Below are 22,301 nucleotides of genomic sequence, written 5' to 3' on the forward strand. Positions count from 1 at the left end.
GTTTTTCAATATAGATACACAAAAAAACAAATTCTGTCAACTAAGAACAAAGTTTTAAATGGATATTCCTCCTTATTACAGATGACACAAATTTGGTGTATATTATTCCTTCTTTAAATAATGCAACATACAAAGAGGGATGAGCAAACTATACCGATCATATTCTCATGACTCACTGGTATCACCGCCATATTCATCTTTATTCACACACTGCATTTGCATTTTCTGCACACACGTTTTTTTTTTTTTTCCACAACACGCCTACACACAGAAACACACACTCTGAAGCTGGGCTACGGGTATTTCTGTACACAGTGTTGGTGGGTAGCCTCTTAAACAGTCGGTGTCACTGACCTGTTTTCTGTCTCAGTGAGTACAGGCAGCACAGCATAAGCAGATAGGACTCACTCACTTCTGCTCTTCCTGACAGCAATGACGATCACTGAGAATCTGCATTATATGCTGCAGTGTTTTTTGTTTTTTAGGTGGATCTTATGATTTTTTTTTGCCTGTAAGCAAAACAAGACAACAGATGGCTGGGGAAGCTCAAACTGAAATTAGGATCTCACTCACATTTTAATCAAAGGGATGTTTCTGTGATTATTTAGAGTTATAAAATGTGTTAATTATCTTAAACTCAAAATTTCACACATTTAAATGTAAATGTTCACTGGTTAGACCAGTGGTTCCCAAAATTTTCAGCTTTTAAATCACAAAAATACAATTAAACAAAATTTTCAGCATCCAAGATTTCCTACTAAGTACTGTTTTTATTAGTCAAATCTGGTCTGAATTATTTTACTCTTATTAGAGACTTTTGATGCAAAACTGTCACTGATTACATTGTGTGCTGAGGCCTGAATGATGATGGGATTAAATGTTATGATGAATTAACAAACAGAAAACATTAGGATAAAAAATAGTTTAAATCAGCCTTGAAGTGGAATATTTTTCCTTTACAATTTTTATAATTTTTTTTTCTTTCCCATAAAAATAGATTTTTACAATAACTCACCACATTCATTTATGTCATGTTCTTTCATTATGTAAAGCACAGTTCAGCCAATCGAAACAATGTCCCTCTAGAGTAAAAATAATTTTCTCAATTTTCATGCAACTTCATCTTTTCAACATTTTTCTTTTAATTCTTTTAAACCATTTTTTAAATAGATTCAAACAAATTTTGAACCTAGTAAAAGTAATTATTACTTTAGTGATTATTTTTTACTTTTGATTTACTACATTTGATGGTTACTTCAATGCAACTATGAAGTGCGGAGCTGCTGTGTTTATTTGCATTTCCATTATATATTGTTTAGTTTAGTTAATTCACACACTATGCATGAAATCCAACACATATGTGGGACAGTTATTTAAATATTTAAGTAGTAGTCTTTATATTTTAAGTACAGAAAGGCACAACAGACTTACAACAACCTCAGCATTCCTGTTTTGTAAGAATAGTAGCTACAATCAAGATCAATTAGCAAATGCATGATATATAATGGAGAAAAAAATCATTAATAAAGTAAAATAGAATTTATCAAAGATTAGAAAATCAATACATTGGTGTTGAATGTTCATTTCTTTTCAAAAAAATATATGTGGGTGGCGATGGGTAGCTATAGTCCTTATTGTTGTTGTCCTGGGTTTGATTCCTGATATGGAGTCACTTCATGCACATTTTACTTCTCTTTTCTGTCAAATTAACATTTATTAAAGTTCTTAAAGTTAATACCAAAACAATTAAAAAAAGAAGAATGAAGGTACAATGGGTGTTCTCATCATACTCATTTCAAGTATCAAAGCTTTTTTCCTGGTTGTAAAGGTGATAAAAAGGGGAAAAGCTGAAATGAGATCCCATTGGTGGTGGTTGAGTTTATGAACAACTTGATGCACTTTACAAGAACTGTGAAAGCAATTATACTCAGCACGCCTCAGAAGTTTGTTATGTTAGAAAAGTGTTCTGGTTAAGTTAAGACAATAATGAAAAACATATGGCTTATTTTTGGACAATATCTCACATTTTTTGTTGGGGAGTTGGAAATTTGCTCCTCCAAATGATGCAAACGAGGCTTGAAAAGGTTTTGGAGTGAAAAACGCAAAGAGTGCAAGAAAATGTGTCATGCAGCTGGTAGGACAGTTTTCAAATCTGATCTAAAGGTGTGTTGGATTTATCTGTTTTACCTGCAAACAGCTGCCAATATGGATTATTATAACCAGGACTTCAGACATCAGCTACTTTGCTCATTAATCTTTAAGAGGGAAATTTTTCAACTTTAAAATGAGATGTTTTTTATACATGTGTTTATATAATCAATGTTTCAATGCAGATAAACTTTATGTATTTTACTTCATATATAACTTAATAATAATGACCTGCTACAGAAGTGCCTGGCTCAGTTTTAATTACTTAATTCATCTTCAGTTAACTTACGTTTGATACAATTATTCATAAAACCATATGGATGTTTATTATTATTTTCGGTTTTATTTATTCAATATAAGATTAATTTCAAGGTTTCTTCTGTTTCTGTGTTTCTTATATAGTTTAATAAAATTAAATGGACGTTGCTTTCAAGAACAACTTTCAAATTGCATTGAAACAGTCAGCAGCATAATGAAAAGCTGATTAATCGTTTTAGGAACTATATTTTTGGCGGAGTGATACCCAGAGACGAGGGAATTTCCCCGTCTCTTTTTCAGTTTACAGTGTTACTATGGTAACCAGATGCCAGTCCTATTTGAAATCAAGCTCCTTAGCAACCATGGAAAAACAAACGACTCTTAAGTTTTGCGGGCACTACATTTTTATCTGAACAACGTCACCTTTTTTCAACAGTTTTATCTGTTCAGCTCAGCTGAGGAAGGAGCTGTGACATGTCAAAAACCAAGAATGAATTGAAGGCTGACGGTTTCACTGTCAAGGCCTTCATGAAGAACTCCGTGGTTGTGGCACCTCCACCTACAGGGGTGTTTCAGAAGCGTCCGCCCAAACCCACCACCTTCCGGGTTTACTACGAGCGCAGGGAGCTCCCGATCTCCGTGGACCATAACAACAGAGGCAATGCCATAGCGTGGAAGGTGGACATCGAGAAACTGGACTACCAGTACTACCTGCCGCTGCTGTTTCACGGACTTTGTGAGACTGTGTACCCATACCAGTTCCTCGCCCGAGAGGGGATCCGAGATATGCTGAACCGGGGAGGCCCCAGGATCCTCCCGGTCCTGCCCAAACTCATCATCCCCATCAGGAACGCCATGAACACCAAAAACCATGACGTGATGTGCACCACCTTGAGAGTCATACAGCATCTGGTGATGTCCGCAGAGGGGGTCGGTGTAGCTCTGGTGCCGTACTTAAAACAGATTTTGCCCGTTTTCAACCTTTTCAAGAACAAGAAGAGAAACATCGGAGATGCCATCGAGAGCCGGAGGGAAAAAGAGAGCATCGGTGATTTGATTGAGGAGACTCTGCAGATACTGGAACATTACGGTGGCCCGGAGGCATTTAAGCAGATTAAATCAATGGTACCCACGTATAGTCCCGTGTAAAGACTTGACAGAGTGAGAGTTCTTGGACTGTTGACTGTATTCATTTATTTTGTTCCTTAAGAAGTTTGTTCCAAAGCTCTTGTTTTAAATATACCAGCTTGTCTAAAAAGTACATTATGTTAGTGTTGTATCCATTTATTCATTTAATTTACTTGTGATTTGTTCATAGCTGTAAGGAAATTATTGGTATAGTGAGTTTGCTTTACATAGTTTAAAAAGTTTTAGATAATTTTAAGTCTGAATCCCATATATTTGGGTTATCCTTACCAGAGGCGGATCCAAGAGAATGTGGGCATGTGGGCTACAGCTAGTTTTGGTACCCATATCTGCACCATCTCCTCAAAAATAACTTTTTATTTGCTGTTGCAGAATGCAACTTCCTGAATCTATATAAAATAAACATACCCAGAATAACTTTCATTCATTTTTAGATTTGTTGCTAAAATTTTATTATGACATAGCCATGTTTAAATCACCTGAAGAAGAGCATTTGCTCTTATTGTGAAGAAACCAGTAATTGCCAGGTTTTTTGTTCTAAGGTGGAATGTTTTTGTATGTTCGTGTAATAATAATAATAATAATAATAATAATAATAATAATAATAATAATAATAATAATAACTTGATGAAATTTGCAAAGCTTATAATTAAAAAAATGTATTATGCAAACAAGTATTACAAACATATCATAAACAATAAATAAATACAATTTTCCCCATCCTCACAATCCAGCAGTTACATGCGGAGTGGATATTTTTTGCATCAATCAAACAGCCTTATATTTATTGTTTTTGATATATTTATGATCACCTGATCTAATACATGAAGACGTGATTAATCACCTTGCACAAGATCTGAATTCCATTAAACATTTAAAACAATTTTACAGAAATGATTTTTCTCTCTTGCATAAGTTAAGTCTTCTCTCAGTACAGTTCATCAATACTTCAACTATTATGTAAATGATAATTTCATGTTTTCAGACATTTAGATGTGAGAATTAAATGAAGATATGATGTCTTGGTGTATTTCTTGAATGTTATGTATTTGTTTATCTGTGCAGCCTAGTGAGAAATGATCGATTATATAATGCTGTAAATAATGTGTGAAAAGTTACAAGCCTCCTGAGAGAGTCAACACTCTTGCCGCTCTCATGCTGCTGAGCATTCAGCTCCACACTGGAAATCTTAATTAAAATCAGACTGCTAGCATAATTGTGTCCTAAAATTATATCAGTGGAAATGTTGTTTTGTTTATTTAGAAACAAAAAGTTGTGTTTTCTGAGACAACCCAAAATAATTATGTATTCTCGTTTATAAACAGCAACTTAAATAGATAAAATGAATACATATCTTAAATGAAGAAAATATTTATTTTAAACATGTAACTGCATTAAAGTGTCCTCACTGCTGCAGCTTTAAATGTTCATTTTAAAAATCAGAATGAAGGCATCTTTACATTGGTCCTGATTGAGTGATTTTGACCTTCAATATAATTTCTGAGGATCTGTGACGAGAAACAACCCTTTTTCTAACAAGGACAGGCGCTGAGTCATGCTTATTGATGGGGCTGTTCAGCTCCAGATTGACTGTGATTATTCAACTTCTTTTCTTTGGAGACAAACCCACTCTCCATTCTGTATCAGAGGTTTGTTCTTTATGTATAATTTTCAGACCCAGATACAGAATCATTATCTAATTAGTTTCCTCAGGCTACCACAAATAATTACTTCAGGGGTAAAGATAAATGTTGCTTCACACAGCCATTTTCATTATCGAGTTCAGCAAAACATTATGGGTGCAGATTCAGTAATTCATATTCTGGAAAATTCACTTAGTAGTGACAGGATTTAAGCCAAAGGGCAGCAGTCAAAAATGGCCAAAAAAGTGTTATGCTAAAGCACATTAATGCAAAAAACAAAAAAAAAAACAGGATTTCTTTCAACAAAGGATTTCTTCAACTCTTCCACTGAGGGCAGATTTGTTATTTGGCTTACTGATTTTTGACTCTTTATCTTAACATTGTTGCTCCTCCAGAGTTACTTTCTTCCTCTTGGATATTTCTCTAAATATTGCTCCTGTCATGGAGCCACACAACCCAGTTGTACCACTTTTACAATGATTTACTTAGAATAGGTTATTTTTCCTTTTCATGTTTTTATACCAAAAACGATGGGTGCATCTTCAGGGAGGACTTCTGTCAAAAATAATAAACAAAAGGAAACTATCTGAAATATCGACCAAACTTATGTATTCAAAATCAAATAAAATAGGTAGAATAAAAAAAAAAAAAAAAAAAAAAAAACTAATACAAAAATACATACATTTAAGGAGAGAATATGTTACTGTAAGTGTTGATTTTGCCATGCTGGTATTGATCATCCAATATTATCAACCCAGTATCGCTACTAACTATTTTGGATCAACCTCTAGTTTCTGCATATGTTTCTCAATCGTAATCATCTTGATATGGTTTGTGTGTCTACATGCATGTTTTCCGCCTAATGTTTAGCAAATAATTGGTGCAAGAGCCTCTTAATACTTTTGTGAAGGATTTTGCATCACAACCACAAAGAAACAGAAACGTTTTAATATAGAAACTGGTTCTGCAGCTTTACACTTCATAAATTTGGAAGGAAATTACACCCAAAAACCTATGAAACACAGTAAATCAGGTGCAATCACAGCCCAAATTGTCAGAAAAGAAACTTGACTAAATGTTTAGTTCACAGACACCTACATTTCCCTCTTTTGCAATTTTGCTTGGAGCTGATCTTGCTGAGAACAATCACACAGTGACTCATGCCTTGAGTGGGCCTATGTTAGATTAATGAAACAGTAAGCTGCAAAGGTAGAGTTAAAATCGTGTTACAGTCCCCTGTCGTATACTCTCTGTGAACTCTGGTCTTTAGTTCTCTGTTGGTTTTTCAATTTTTAGAAGCTAAAGTTGGAAAAATTTGGATATTTGCATTGCTTTTCACCAACATCTTTATTTTTGTACTGGAAAGGAGGCTGCTTGTGAAGTGGCAAATGTCAAGTTAGAGCCGGCAACTTCTGAGAGCTATAAAAAAATAAATAAACAAAAAATAAATCTTGTTCCTGGAATTTCATCCTGTTGTCCTAATTTCCTCCACCTTCTTCTCATTTCTTTCTCCAGACTATTTTGGCTGAGGAATTAATCTGCCGTTGGTGTGCGCCTCTGTAATTACAGTGGAAGCCCATTGCTGGTTGGCCTGTGCATGCCGATGCTTACAGCTGGCACCCCAGTGTCGTCAGCGTGATGATGAAAAACTAGGTCTGTCATCTTCTTAATCACACATATGCAGTTAACAGTGATTTGGAGGTGTTGATTAAACACATTGTTGAAGAGGGTGGAAAAAAAGTCTTGAATTTAACTGAGGATTTTAGCTCAGAGGTGCTTTTCAGGTCTTCTGCTTCTGGCTATGAGATTTTAAATTAACATTTTAATTTATGCTTTAACAGGGGAAAAGAAAGCAAGATGGATGGATATCTCAGTTCTTCTAAACATGGTCCTGCATGGTCAAAGTGATGCACAATTGGGATCAGCTACGAAAGTGGAAGCTGCTAAAAGGACAGCAGAGTTTGCCTGAAACAAAAGAGCACGACTCAAGATAAAATCAAATTTATAACAAATATAAAAGAGCTCAAATCAGGGGACAGCACCAAGAAGATTACTGAAACCACTTCATAATACAGAGAGACAAAGATAAACTGTTTTATATTGTAATGAGGTAATGAGAGAAAATGACTCAAACCCCCAAATTAACATTAATAAGGCACAAACAGATTCACAACAGTGTCCTGACCAGATGTTCAGACCTTCATCTTTATGGAAGCATTTTATTTGCTGCTAGAAGATATGCAGACACAGTAAGCAAAGCGATTTTGGGTGAGTGTGATTTTAGTTAGCAGGGTTTATGTGATTTAAATGAAAGTAAACAATAATGATGAAATGATGTAGAAAAAAGTCTGCTATGCATTATCTAAACCTGATCTGTAAACAGTAACACTATCAGTGATTCTCGGAAATTGTGCATTCCAGCATCTGGTTTGTATCTGCTGCTAAGGGAAACAGCACACACTGTTGGAGAAACAGGGACCTGATCCATAACACTTAAGATTTTTTTTTTGCCTATTTAGGTCCCACGGCAGCATGAACAATCTATTACAGATGAAGGTCTCTATTTTTTAGGAAAAAGAATACCAGTGATGCAGAGAGTAGAGGTGGGACAATGTATTGAAAAAAAAAAAGTTCTTTTAGGGTTTCTATGAGGTTAGACTGAATTTCAATGGGAAAAATCCCTTTAAAGAAAATAATTTTGATCCAGAGATGTTGAATATTATGGCTTATTGTTTTTTAGAAGGTTAGGGGAAAATGCTAGACAGAGAAGATGTGATCATTTTCCTATACAGGCTGGTTATCCAAACAGTGACTATGTGACAGCAGATTCCAACAACAATGCATGGAGTACAGTTCATGCAGCTCTAATAGATCCCTCTGTACATGAGAGCAAACCAACTTTCTTTGTCTAAAAGAAAGTTGGTTCTTTTACATTTGCAGGAATCAGAAAGTTGCATTTGCATTCATTGTAATCATGTCTGTGTACACTAGTGTCCATGAAGACGACCCAACTCACTCCTCTCCAATAGGAGAACCTGACGTTCGCTGAATGAATGAAATTCTCTGAGTGTGAGTGTTTCCAGAACAGTGGAATTAGTTCTCCGTTTGATCCCCTGTTGTGGATTACTCAGTGTTATATGGTAGTGCTTGTGTATAAGATATGGAGCCCAGAGGAGAGGGGGTGTTAACAAATCCATCTCATTCAGATGCTACTGCTTGATCTGTCATTCAACTGAAACAGAGTCTGACAGAGAGGATGGAGCAGTGGGGAGAGGTCTTGGAAATAAGAGAAGTTGCCGAAGGTGAGAAATATTTAGATTTAGTACTGAGTCCTCAGTTTTCTCAAACTTGCATGTTTTAAATCATCAAAACATCCATGGATAGGTTTTAGTAAGGAAAAAAAAAATAATATATATATATATTATATATATTATTTAAATATATATAATTATATATTCCAGTATATATATATATATATATATATCCAACCAACCTGGCCCTACAAATTAAAAAGTAATTACTCCCTTGAAAAATTGAAAAAAAAGTCAACTGTGATTAATCACATTTTTTGAGATAGCAAGTTCGATTTCACCAGTCACAATAATGCCCGATTACTGCCAGATTTGTAGAATGAACAATACCTCAAAGTGAACAATACCAGCTGAAAGAGTAACAAATGTTGCAATTTTGTTCCCCAATCAAACCAAGTCTATTAGATTATCAGATGTGACACCTAAGCAAATGCTAACTTGATGTCTTCAGAAATCACAGAAGATGAAAAAGAATACAAAGTATTGTCGATCCCTGCTGACATTCATTGGTGGATAAGTTATGTACATTCATGATCATCTTACAATTAAATGTTGGTCATTAGAAAGGTTTCATTAAAAAAAATCCTTCAGTTTCAAGAGAATATCTTCTGCTGTTCCCCATTTGGTCAGATCTGGGGGTTTTTTGTATATTTTTTTGTAGGTGTCTGCAATTCATCCAACATTTCTGCTGCCTTTCACATTGATGAGGTTAATGGTTTTCGTAAGTGAAACACAATCCGTTGTTTTTGTCTTGTAGAGCAGGCCTGAGCTCTGGCGATCCCATGAGAGACCGGTCCATAACTGACTGTATGCCAGGGCTTCCACAAACTATCGATTCTCTGGTGCACTTTAGCTGTAACCCAACTCCCTGCCTCGTCATCAATCATTTCTCTCCCCTCCTCTCCCTATCTGCATCCCACTGCAGCATCCAAACTGGCCTTCCATGGTACTGGGTCTAACTGGAAAGTATTGATCTTGATCTTGGCACAGCCCATCTGATTACATTGTGCTTTATGAGTTGGTGGATGGAGGCTTTATTGTTTTAGTTGGCCACATCTGGTTTTCTGGTGATGGTCTTGATGAGGTCAGTGCAGGGGGAGAGGAGCAGGGAAGAGGAGGCGAGAGGGAGTCAGAAAGAAGGAAAAAAACAAAACAAGGGAACAATGAGAGAAGGAGAAAGAGGCAGTGATGTGTTAGACGGGAGAGTTTAATCGATACACTAAAGCATGACATCATCGTTTAGCCGGTCAGGAGGGACACCAGGCACTCTGCCAGTAACCGACAACTACCAGACCTCCATCATGAATCATTAATGTTATCCGCTCATCCATCCCTCTACGCTGCCTGAGTCCGGTCTGAAGTTACAGGCCGGGGCACCTTCAGGCTGAGCCGTGTGTTTGTCAACAATAACAAAGGATCCCAATTCTGCTATGGTAAAGATCTATAATGCATACACTGCAGGTCACAGGCAGATGCTTAATGCTCACATTGAAGTGAGTTGTTGTGCATTAGGAGGGAACTGAATTGAATAGAAATAGATTTTTTTGTCCCACTGAGGGGAAAGTCAGGTGCAAAGCAGCATCAGACATATGGGTTCACAAAAAAGTTCCAAAAGGGTTGAAAAGATATATAAAAAACAAGATTGACAATAATAGTAATATTAACAAGATTATAACATAAAAACGCTGTGGATTATTAGAATGGAAATTTTGCACTTACAATCCAAATAATATTTTATTGAGTAGGAAGAAAAAATAGGAAGGTGTGAAGAAGATAAGAAATAAATTTAATATTTTGACCCTTTTTCGCAGTTGACTTCAGATTTATATTGTATTATTCCAGTAATTCAAAAACCAAAATTTTACAAAATTTTTTAAAACTTTGAATTTAGATTTTTTTCTTTAAACAAATTGCACTAGAAAATATTTTATTCATTGCGTTGTAAATGTACAAAATGCTACTTACTTATTTGCTTTAATTTACTTATTATTTTTGCTGTTGCATATAGTTTTTATATTTCAGTTGCTTTCTCTTTTTGCCTCTATTTGTAGCTTTAAAATTATTGATTAACAAAATGAGCTAAATAATGTTAAGCGTTTCAAATGTAAAATAAATTTCATAGATTTGATTATAAAAGAAAGAGAAAGCAGTTTTCTGATGTAACTTTCAGAGGGGATATTTTCTGTTAAGTACTCTTAGTGCCTGTTCATCAAATGAAAACTGCAAAAATTTGTGGGATGTTTTGTGGGAGGGATGACAAAAACACTCAAACAAAAACTTTTTTAAATGTCAATTTGAGCTCTATTTTCCACCCACACTGGGCCATTTCTTGTGTGTTGTTGAGAGTTTATTTCTCTTGGTAGTTACAAATTTTAATGAGTTAATAAAGTTTTTATTCCTCATCACTACTTTGTTTTTAAATGTCCTAAATATCTGAAATCATTCGACACACACACACCCATACACACCACAAAGGATCACACATTGACTTAACACACCTATTAGATGACAAACAGTAGACATCTCTCAGCTCCTGCAGCTGACCTCTAGTGGAAACATCCAATCTCGTCTAGAGGTCATTTATTTAAAAACAATCTCACGTATGCGCAGACGCTCAGGTGCTGCAGGTAGACGACGCGTACGTGCTCAGCTGACACCAGCAGACAGACAGGCTGAAAGTGAGAGTCTGAATGAAAAAAAGGAAGGCATATGAAATTAGTACTCCTGTCTGGCAGCGAATTGGTCTTAATTAAGTATTAATGAAGCAGGAAGAGCCCCTGGTAACTCAGCACTGACTGCAGCTTTGGCTTTGATGAACCAAACACGTCCAAACGGATCCACATTCTCTCTGCCACAGACGATGGGAAGGTCAAAGATGGTCAAAGCATGGCGGATACAAACACATTTCGTGATGTGTGAAAATATTTGCTCCCTTATACAGATTTTTTTGTAGTGAAATTCAAGCGCTGGTCAAGCATTTCAACTTTTTCACAATGCGGAGAAAAAAAAATCCAAATGAATTAAAGAAGACAGTTTAAATTCACTTTTATAACATGTTGCTTATTGCTGTTGTTAATAATAGTATTCTACATAGCAGGGGCAAAGTAAACTAAAATATGAAAAAATATATGTTTTGAAAATTTTCTTGCACAGCCTAAACATCTGATTAGTCTAAGGACAAAATACTAATTTAATAAAATATTTATAATAATCCACCAATTTCAATAACTGTAAGATATAAATAAGACCTCCTTGATTTCAATTACACAGATCAATAACTCATTGAGCCATTAGGAATAATAAATATTTATTACACTGGGCAAATCGGTTTGTGTGAAGATGAATGATCTTTCTCTGCAGATGACATGCTTAAACACAATGAAAATAACCATTTGACTTTGTGTAAAGAATCTTTTCTCCAAAAAATTGATTAAAAGTGCTTGAATCAAGCAAATCAATGTTTCTACCAAAATGCGTGCTTTAATTTTGCTCACACAAAAATGTGTAAAATCTGAATTTAGTATAGTAGGTCCCATTTAAACCATTAAATATTTCTGATAGGTTCTTAGCTTAGTTAGCTGTTAAAGAAGTTTCTACTTGTGAAGAATAACAAGTCCTGTAAATTCAAAATTTTTGTCTGAGTTTTAAGAAGGAATGAAACCTTTCCTTCAAGAGAACACCTTCTCACCGTGAAGGAGTAAAGGTTAGTCACACATTTATACTTACAGTAATTTTATTACATGCTTATGTACACAGGCGTGTATGTGGAGATATCCTTTCATCTTCACATATAAACAGTCTTGCACTTGAGGAGACTGGTGATTTCTGGGGAGCAGTTGCCATCGTGACAGGGCGACAGAATATCAGGCCCTCTGTTTGTGTGTGCGTCCTGTCACACCCCAGTCTGAGCCAGTGTTGATTTGTGAGGGTTTCACGAGTGCTTTGGCACAGCACTGCGTGTGTCTAGGTGTGTGTGTGTGTCTGGATCAGTCTGTGAGTGTGTTTTCCCGGTGACAAAGCAGAGGAAACACTTGAGCATGGCTGTCGGCACTCCAACCAGGAATAGGCCTGAAGAACACCTACTCACCAGATAAGAGTCTCTTTTCCATTGAGCCCAAGACTGAAAACTGCTTCCGACAGCTTTGACTCAAAGATGAATCATTTTTCCCCCCAGCACTGACTGGTGGTGAGAAGACCTCTACAAACTTTATATGCCATCTTCCAACTTTAATTTGAAAACTAAAATACAGTAAAGGTGGAAGGACAAGAGGGTATTCAGAGTTTGCTTGAAGAGAATAACCTGTGAGAGTGAAGCAGTTATGTAATTACATTTAGAAAAAAAAAAAAAGAGGACACCCTACATTAGCATTTATTTAAATGCTTCAAACATATTTTCTTCTGCGGATATTAAAAATAAATATTAGCAACATGAAATTGGAGTTGAATAATTGCTCAATAAAAACTGATGCAAAGACCATTTTACATGTTTTTTGGACAATTGTAACAAGGTTTCTCTTGTGTCTAGGTCTCATCTTCCTGACAAACATGCAAATCAGGAAGGGAGCTAACACCTTTTCACACCACTGTAAATGTTTTGAGATATAGCTGTCTGTACAGAGCAACATCATAATAAGAGTTTGAAAGACAAAATTATGTTGTGAAAGTACAGAATGAGACATAATCTGTGACAAATATCAAGCACCACTGCCTACTCCCAATGCTCCAAGTGCTAATTAGAAACAACCAATCAGAGCCAGGAGGCAGGTCTTAGTACTGTCAATCATGCCTCTGTGCATTTTGCTCACCTCTCTTGCTCACCCCTTGCTCTGTGTGATTACACAGCTCGTCTCCATCAACAGAGCCTGTCGTGAAAGCTAAGGCTAGTTACCATGGCCATTGATGATGGCGGATAAATGGTTTCCCTAAGGTTGACTGACAGCACTAAGACGCGCCAACTGGTTCTGATTGGTTGTTTTTAACCACAAACAGTGTATTTCTTCAGATGACAAGGAGCTTCACAGATTATCTGTTTCATAATATACTGTCACAACATGTATATTATGTTGTGACATAATATTCATGATAGCTGTAGCAATTATGTGGTGATAGTTGTAGCAATAATGTAAATATCTTATTTTTCTTTTACAAAGGTTACATACAGCATTAAAATAGGACATTTTAAATATGTGTAAAACCCAGTTTACTTCAGGTGAACCATCTGTATCTCCTCACTGCTTTAACAGGAAGCTCTATGGATCAAGTTATGTTGGATATTAATGGCCTAAGGGTCTATTTTCAGGTTGAGTGCTGCAACCCGAGACGACTGGCAGCTGTGTGGACCTGGGCTGGGCTGCGAATCGCACGCACTCAGACAGGAAGACAGATTGGACGCCAGGGTTTAGGTGTCCATTGGTGTGTTGGAGCGCGCTCATGGCGTGTGCCCCAGAGGGCAGGAAGTGGACATGGACACCAGAGTCGTCTGATATGCGGAGAATCTGTCACATGGTGGAATCTGTTGCGTCGGGCCAAGGACAGGCCAAGACTTTCCCACAGTGAGAATTAGTCAGAGTGAAGCAGACAGGCACACTCAGCCCTGAATATTCAGCAAACAATCTCTGATAAAACACACATTTAGATATGACCAGGCTGCTTGACTAAATGAAACTTTTCTCAGAATAAAGGCTCAATGTAGAAAAACAAACATGGGAAAAGGATAAAGCCCGATTGATAAAATACTGACAATCTGAAGTGAAATTGAATTATTGTACCTTTGTAGCAAACTTCTTCAGTGGGAATATTCACAAAAATGATAACAGATTAGATTCACACCACTATCAAGATATTTTTATTTCTTTCATAAATTCAAGGACTTGAGTCCTTGAGTGGTCATATTGGACAGAAAATGAAAACAAATAGAAATACTGACTCTGCTGCTTCTATATTGAGACTCAAGGCAACAAAAATAACCTCTAAAAACTGAGATGTGTTGCTGAAGAAAAACGGTGAGGACAACAGATGAAAATGCTTCAAAATCCGACATTGTAATCCTTCGTTAACTTCAGAAGGCCACAATGCTGCATGTTTCTTTTCCAAAGAAATAACGCATATTTTTTAATTACAACTGGCTGGTAGATTTAACATGTTTCATTTGGTGCAGTCCTATATTTTGTGCTCAACCAGTGTCTCTAGAATACATACATAAAATACAAACTTTTTCAAATATTTTTACTAATGAAGGTCATTATTAACGCCAGTTCTCAGTATGCTGAACAAATATTCCTAATTTCCAGATGAGCCTGGCAGAGACATTTGCAACAATTCTGATTCTGATCAGTTTTTATTTTTGTGTAAAATTGACTAAAGTTAACTAAAAATGGATGTTTAAAATATTAGGTACAGCTGGTCACTTGTATTTGCAGGGATTTAGGACCATAGCCACCAGAGTACACCGAACATTACTGAATACTTGATAAAAATGCTGCTTATTTAGTCCAACTTCATTAACTTAGTGAAACTTATAATTTGACTTCCCTCTTGATTGCATTATCTAACACTGTTCTGTTAATCTGCCTCGTTGGCCAACACCTTTTCCCTGTAAATAGAAAAAAGAACAAAGTCTGCAGACAACAGCTGCAGAGTAGTGGATAACCATCACGAAAACACAAAAAGTCAAAACAAAATATCAATAAATAATCACAGATCAGAGACAAAGGAGCGTAAGCAAACAGGAAAGGCACCTCTGTCACTCTGCAGTGGAAAATCTTTCTTCGATGCTGAGGGTCTTTTTCGACATGTATGGGTGTCTGCTGCCTGTAATTAATTTGACTTGACCCCATCATACACTGCTACTCATCACAGCTATTGGCTTGAACTCAACTTTGAGGCAACTCTGAATGCGATTCAGTCTTTCTCCTGCAGCTTAACAGAAACTGCCCCCACAAAAGACAATTGGAACAAAAAAAAGTCATAAAATGTTCAGGAACAAGTGAAGTGAATGTTAAATCCATGACAAATTTCTGAATCTCAGGTCTTTCCATGTGGTTCAAACATTTTCTTGTATTGTTTGTGTTGGTCTTGCTTTCTGCATTGAAATGACTCCTGATTCTGATTTCTGCATCTGTCACCAAAATAAAAAATTTTTTTCATGTTCTTTTGAATTTTCTTAAGCTGCTTTTCCTGTTCAGTCTTTTGTTTTAGATTGTTTTTGACACATCCTTGTTAAAGATGTTCACAAAGTCTCCAAATAAACTGTGTCTTATGAAGACTTGGTGAAGATGTCACTCTTTGCTGTGGTTCTTGAAGAGTTTTCAATGCACAAATTCATACTTAGTCCCTTTTAAATGTGCATTTTGGCAAGATAAAATTAGTGGATTGGCCTTTAGTAAGATAGTTTGCTTTTTCATTTTTACCTTTATGACACATTTATATACTAGAGAATAAGGACATGTGGGTTTATTAATTTAAATGTTTTTAAATCCTGGTTAATTAAAAAAAGTAACATTTAATTTTCAATTACAAGTTATAGTAATTATTATTATTATTATTATAACTTGGAGGTCAAACAAAAATTTTCTCAAATTAAAGGATGGATTTCTCAGTTTCTTTTTCCACAGTACTGCACTAAAAGAGGAATTTATTTAAATTTGTACTTATTAACACATCTTTAACAAGTGTGCCAGTAAGTGTTGAAGGCACTTATGTTTTTAATAACATCTCAACTATATAAAAATCAGACCTCATTATGGGGCTCTTCTCTTAACAGACTACATTTAGCACTTTTTTACTGGCACTGCAGGAATCTCTCCCCCACTTGAAGGGATTCCTCTCAGAATGATAGAAACTAATCTGTGCGAGCCAGCATTCTCATTCGCACAGTAGCAGATGTCTCAGCTTCCGCGTCGTAAAGCTCGCATTCACCAATAAGCAGCTCTGACATGAAGCCTGGACCACAACATGACCAGGGCATTTGTAGCTCATTATTTCCCTCCACACAACACTTACACACACAGTGTCTCGTACCTCCCGCAGGAAATGACTTGTTGACATCCTCATTCTCAACGCCGCATCTACAGCTCTCCCCACAGATAACTGACACTAATTAGCTGAGACACACATGCATGGGGTTTCAGAGTTGAGACAGGGGTTTAATGGATGAGTGGAGGGAGGCAGAATGCAGCAGGAAGCGTTAGCTACAGATAGTTTGAATAAAACCAGAACACCCTGTGAGTCCGTAATGAGATTAGAATGTGGAAAGAACATTTATGATTATTTTGAATCCGCCAGAGAGCTTTGATTCCTAAATCGTGTGTACTCCTCAATAATAAAGCACTTGACATGCAGCCTGCACATGTTAGCGCCGCCTGGCCTGACAAGACAGAAAAGGAATTTAAAATGATATCTATCCGCTCTACAACTTGTTCACGCTGAACAAGTGAATAACTGAATAACTGAGCAGAAAGAGTACAAATGTCTTCAGGACCAAAGGTTTCTAAACTCTGGCCTTGGTGCACTATGATGCAAATTGTTTACACTGATGTTTGGATCATATTAGCTTATACTGGAGGGGGTATGTTCGCTTTAATGGGTTTTTTGGTTTCAGTTTCTGCTCAGATTAAACAAATACCCACTTTCCCATGATATAAAGAGCTGAGGTAGTTTATACATAGTGGTAAAGGCAAAACAATTCAACTGAGCTGAAAAATTGTATGTTGATCTGACTTACATTAGTAATTATTCAGGTTAGATGGCCACTCACACAAAGGCAGTGTCGCAGTGTGCTTTATGTAAAATCCTATCAATAAATTCCCAGAGGACGTTAAAGGGGATCTTTTATGCAAAATTTATATTTCCATTTGGATGTCAACTACTTCTAAAAACTTAACATAATGTAAAAATCTTATTTTTTGGCAATAAGTTAATGTCTTTTGGTTGTGCTGTTTCAAAAACCTCTTGATTGTTGTGATTATGTCGTTACTTAGCAACCACAGCCAATTCAAGAATCGCTGCCCAAGCAAGTTAAGTAGTTTTACCGCTGCATGCGCTGTATAAAGGCAGGTGATACTATTTAGAAACCAAACCACTTGCATCATTCTTGTTGGTTGTTGCTGGAGACTCTTGTTCTGCTCTTCAAAAACATACTGTTGCATAATTGCACATGTTTTTGCAACCATTTTGATGTGTAAGTGTGAACTTGAGAAAGGGGGCGTGGCCAGCAGCATTTTATTTAGATTTAAGGTGACAAAAGGCCTAAAATAGTTGATTCTGAAAAGTGGCTAAAAATAGGTAAAACTGAGCATACTAAAATGTTATCTAAGAATTATTTTGTGCTAAAAATGTAATGAACATCTTTTGGAAAGCCCATTGATCTATCCTAATGTCTTCAACGAAGTACAATAGGCCACCTTTAGTACTGCATTTAAGGAAGAGAGAAATGAAAGACATGGAAATTGTAAATTATGTGTAGCCGATGATGTCCTCCTGTATCTTAAATATACTTCAGAGGGAATCCTACTGCATTTTTAAAGAAACTCAACGTAACACAGGGCCGCATTCACTGTGCTGAACAAGCTTTCTGAAATGTAGGCCAGGAAAAGCTTTAGCAGCACCAGAAAGAAGGGCTTATCAGTGAAATACACATTCATTGAAGTTTTATTCAGGCCTATAAAACATGCTGGACAATGCAGTCAAAGTGAAGGATATTTGGGTTTTCCTCCTTTACCCAATCTCGTAGAGGATGAAGGGATATACATTTTCCTCTAAAAACCTCAAGTTTAATTGTTTTATGTTTGCCGGTGAAAATTTTTCACAATAACCTCACAGCTATTGAAGTCCTGTGAGAAATCTGCCCCTTTGTCTTGTATTGGTGTTATTGTGAAGTGTAAAAAAAGAGGACTTTTAATTATTTATGACGGTTTTTCTCAAACATCAAGTTTAAATCACACCACTTGCATGGGCAGTTTGGGCAAGTTTTGTTTGCTTTTAAATAATTAAGAAATTAACCACTTATTGTGTGATTATCATCATAATTTTGCTACTTTTACTTTGGAAAACCTTTTTTTTTTTTCTGGTGATACAGTTATCAAAATATTGATTCTTTAGTCCAGTGCAAAGTCAGGTCAAAGTACAGCATGAGATCCTGATTTGCTTCACCAAAGGAACAAGTGGATGGTCATTTTCTCGCTGAATCCAGCAGGGATTATTTATCTGCACAGAGGGCTGAATTACTCGTTCTCCCTCATGCTGGCTACTTTAATAATCAAGGCACAGTCTGGTCTGCTGTGCCTCTCTTCATTTGATCCGGGTTCAGTTCACTACAGTTCTGGTCAGTGGCAGTTTGCAGGGTTTGATTGTGCAAGCATACAAATAATCTAATGGGGTCAGATAGGATTCTGGCTAGAGTCCAGAGCTCAGTGAACCAAACCTAGAAACACACAAGTCATATCTAAGTGTTTTCCCTCATGCCTATCCCTGGTGGTTAATACTTCTTCAGGAAGATGAAACATCATCATCATTATCATTTCTCAGTTTCATGAAGAGACAGGAGATCAACATGCTAAAATCTGGTACATATGAGGGCTGAGAAGATTAAACCTTCATCCCACAGCATACTGGGCACAATTAGAGTGAATGATTTACTCTCTGGCTGCAGCCTAAAACATATTGGGACATCTTTGTGTAAATGTGCAGAACAATGGATGAAAGGAAGAAGAGATCTGGCAAACAAGTCAGAAACAGAATTACCAGGTTCTAGTAGAAGCCATGACTGCTTGGCTTTCTCTACTGTCATCCTTAACATGAACGTTGTCACAATTCTGGGCTTTTATTAACATATTTCAACCATTAATAGTCCAGTTTAATGTCATAAGCATTGAGTCACTTGAAGTCATAAACATATTTACCTTCATATCCTAAAAAGGAGTTTCTTTGAATCAACCAAAAATATTTCTACAGCTAATTTTTACTAGCTTTTCTCAAGTTGTTATTCTGAATATCAATCAAATCAGATTTTATAAAAGGTGAGAGCCTTTATCTCTTTATTATGATGCAATGGTCACATGGTTGTTTGAGAAAATTGGCAACGTGGGTTTGAAAAGTCTTGTGCAAAATGGTTTAAAATAAACCTTTTTGCAGGTATTATACTGAATACCTGCTACCATTTCTCCCTTTATTTCCAAACTGTTTACTTCAGATTCTGTCTACTACAGGTAATATGTAGTAGACAGAATCTTGACTGAACCCTGCTGAAAAACATTTTGAACTATTCCTTTAACAGGTCCACATGCACAAATTTGCCCCCTGAAGGCAGTGATCCTGGTAATGTTGGGCCCGCTCAGTTCTGCAACAGTTCAACTTCCCCTTTTTTTTTTTTTGGTTCCCAGTTACCATGGCAACAGCCAGAGAGAACTCTGTTATCATCAGACGGATCAGCCTGCAAAAATTATTTTTATCTCCACTTCCTCATTTCTATGCCTCACACAGCCAGAGGACTGAGTGTCCTCGTGGGTTTCACGCTACAGCTTGTGCGGCAAGTTTTTCAAGAGTGTGAGAGGAGCTGAAAATAAAGGAATGAAAAAGGACAATCGGTGGATTGTTACTCGCAAAAAACGTTTGAGTGTCCATTCGGGCCTTCATCTGCGAGAACAGATAGAAATGAACACAGTGGAAAAGTGGTGACTGTAACAGAGAGTGCGTATGCGAAGGAAGTGAGCACAGAACATTTATTTAGATGAATGGCTTCGCTCTTCAGTTGCTTCACTAATGAGTAATCCTACGGTTCATTCTACAAGAAAGAGCTAAAGGAAGAACATTTACCACAAGTTCTGCAAAGAACATGTCCTGGAGGATCAAAACCATTTTTGAATTGATCTGAATTTAACATTTGGTTAATTAGAACAAAAAATATGTGTAAATGTATATTGTGGTAAAGACGATTCTTCACCACGTCAGGACGACTCTGCATCTCATTTCGATTCAGACCCGCATGCAGAAAAAGCGATGCATGCGAACCTCCTGCACAGCGTTTTCTAGGTCAGGTGCAGGACAGGAGAGCTAAAGTGGTGCAGAGTTGTTTTTTTTCTGTAAAAAGGTAGGCAGATTCAAACGTTACCTCTGTCTGTCAGGTTCTCTAGAACTATGACAGGCTGGGATTCAGACCAGAGAGAACAATAATATTTCCTTTAATTTTACACACACTGCTGTTACCAAGATCCCTAACATTTATCAAATTGATACTGAAAAGAGGTTTTAGTTGTTTTCCTGAAGGAGCATGTATTGCTAAGCATATAATCATTGATGTAAACAATTTTTGAAACCTTAACCTCTTCAAAATAAATATATTTGACACATTCTCTATAAAAATGCAAAAGGCCTGGAAAAGTATTTATGTTATGATGACTATATGAGATTGAAAACACCGGGAACATTTTCAGAAACAACTTTTTGTTAAAGACATCCAATAAACACACATTATAGAAAAATCAACAATCATTTCTCCTTCAAACTGCGGTGCAGTTGTTTCTGACTCTTTAATGTTGAGGATTAAAAGGCTGCGTCTCAGTGCTGTTCAAGTTTCAAGATTATCCAGATGTAGAGTTGTGTGTGACTGCGTGGTGACTGTCTCACATCTGGCAGTCGTTTCTACTTCAATTTGTCTCCAAGGGGCAGCAGAGGTGAAATATGAGGACTTAGATGCTCTGGCCTTGACAGAATGGGGCAGTTCAAAGGAGTCTATGTGCTAATAGGCTGCAAATCTGACTCTAGGGGACAAACCAGATGTTTCATTCATCAGCCATTAATAGCAGATAGGAGAATGAGTCTAATAGCTGCTTCTTATGGGGGCAGATGGATGGATCTTTACGCAGACAGACTTAAAGTGTGATTCATAGATGACAATTTCTATTTCTCTGAATAGTGTAGCTGGAAAATGTTAAAAATGCATTTAAGGAGATGTGAGACATTTATAAAGTTAAACTGAGGAGCACAAAAAGCATGCAATTCCAAGCTTTTAATCTACTCCTCCTAAAATGATTTTTTTCAACTCATTTGTGAAAAAACAACAGTAATAAATCTTATTTTAATTCTGAATCAGTTAGGATGAGGTCTGAAGTTTGATTTGGTAGCACAGGTTCTGAAATTAGTTTTATTGGCATTGATTTAGACAAGTTTCAGCGGTGGAACTTATCTCTTTCAAGGTCTATTTATCACCCATCATTTCCTTCAGGTGTGATGAATCAGGGCAACATCTAAAACATGAAGGACATCTGATCTTGAGACATGACTTTGGACATCACTGATCTGTGGTAACTAAAATTAACCTGAATCAAACTCCAGTCTTTAAGGGCCACTACCCTGCAACTTTTAGATCTGCCTCTGCTGCATCACACCTGAATAGAATAATTAGATGATTACCAAGGCTCTGGAGAACTGATCTACACAAGGAGGAGGTAATTAAGCCATTTCATTCCAGTGTTTTGTACCTGTGGCACATCTAAAAACTGCAGGACAGCGGCCCTCGAGGACCGGAGTTTGACATCTGTGACCTAAATACTATCTTCCACATCCATTCTTAATAAAAAAAAACTGTATTGATCCCAAAGGGAAATTAAATGACAAATCCAATTTGGTTTTCATCAAACATGCATCATGAAAAACCTCTCTGGGGTCTTGAGTTTAGATTTTACTTACTAAAGCCAAGCCATGTTGCAATATCTGTTTAAAAAATAAGTCGCCCAAAGAGCTAAATTCATTCAGTGATTTAAAAAAAACAACAAATTAGATTAGGTTGATTTCAGACAAC

The 22,301-nt window shown here is 36.6% G+C and overlaps 1 protein-coding gene and 1 long non-coding RNA gene across 2 annotated transcripts; both read left to right on the top strand.

The window, feature by feature from the left end:
- Positions 1–2,734: 2,734 nt before the first annotated feature.
- Positions 2,735–3,669, top strand: pacrg (PARK2 co-regulated). The gene has a single exon (XM_044123009.1). It carries the CDS (start codon positions 2,881–2,883, stop codon positions 3,553–3,555), a length of 675 nt encoding a protein of 224 aa, XP_043978944.1. The 5' UTR covers positions 2,735–2,880; the 3' UTR covers positions 3,556–3,669.
- A 2,120-nt stretch (positions 3,670–5,789) lies between these two features.
- LOC122834507 lies at positions 5,790–8,354 on the top strand. The gene is made up of 3 exons (XR_006371214.1): positions 5,790–6,848; positions 7,037–7,463; positions 8,187–8,354. It is a non-coding gene; the product is annotated as an uncharacterized LOC122834507 (long non-coding RNA).
- Positions 8,355–22,301: the final 13,947 nt, after the last annotated feature.

The sequence above is a fragment of the Gambusia affinis genome, linkage group LG07 (assembly GCF_019740435.1).
Source record: "Gambusia affinis linkage group LG07, SWU_Gaff_1.0, whole genome shotgun sequence".
Classification (NCBI taxonomy): Eukaryota; Metazoa; Chordata; class Actinopteri; order Cyprinodontiformes; family Poeciliidae; genus Gambusia; species Gambusia affinis.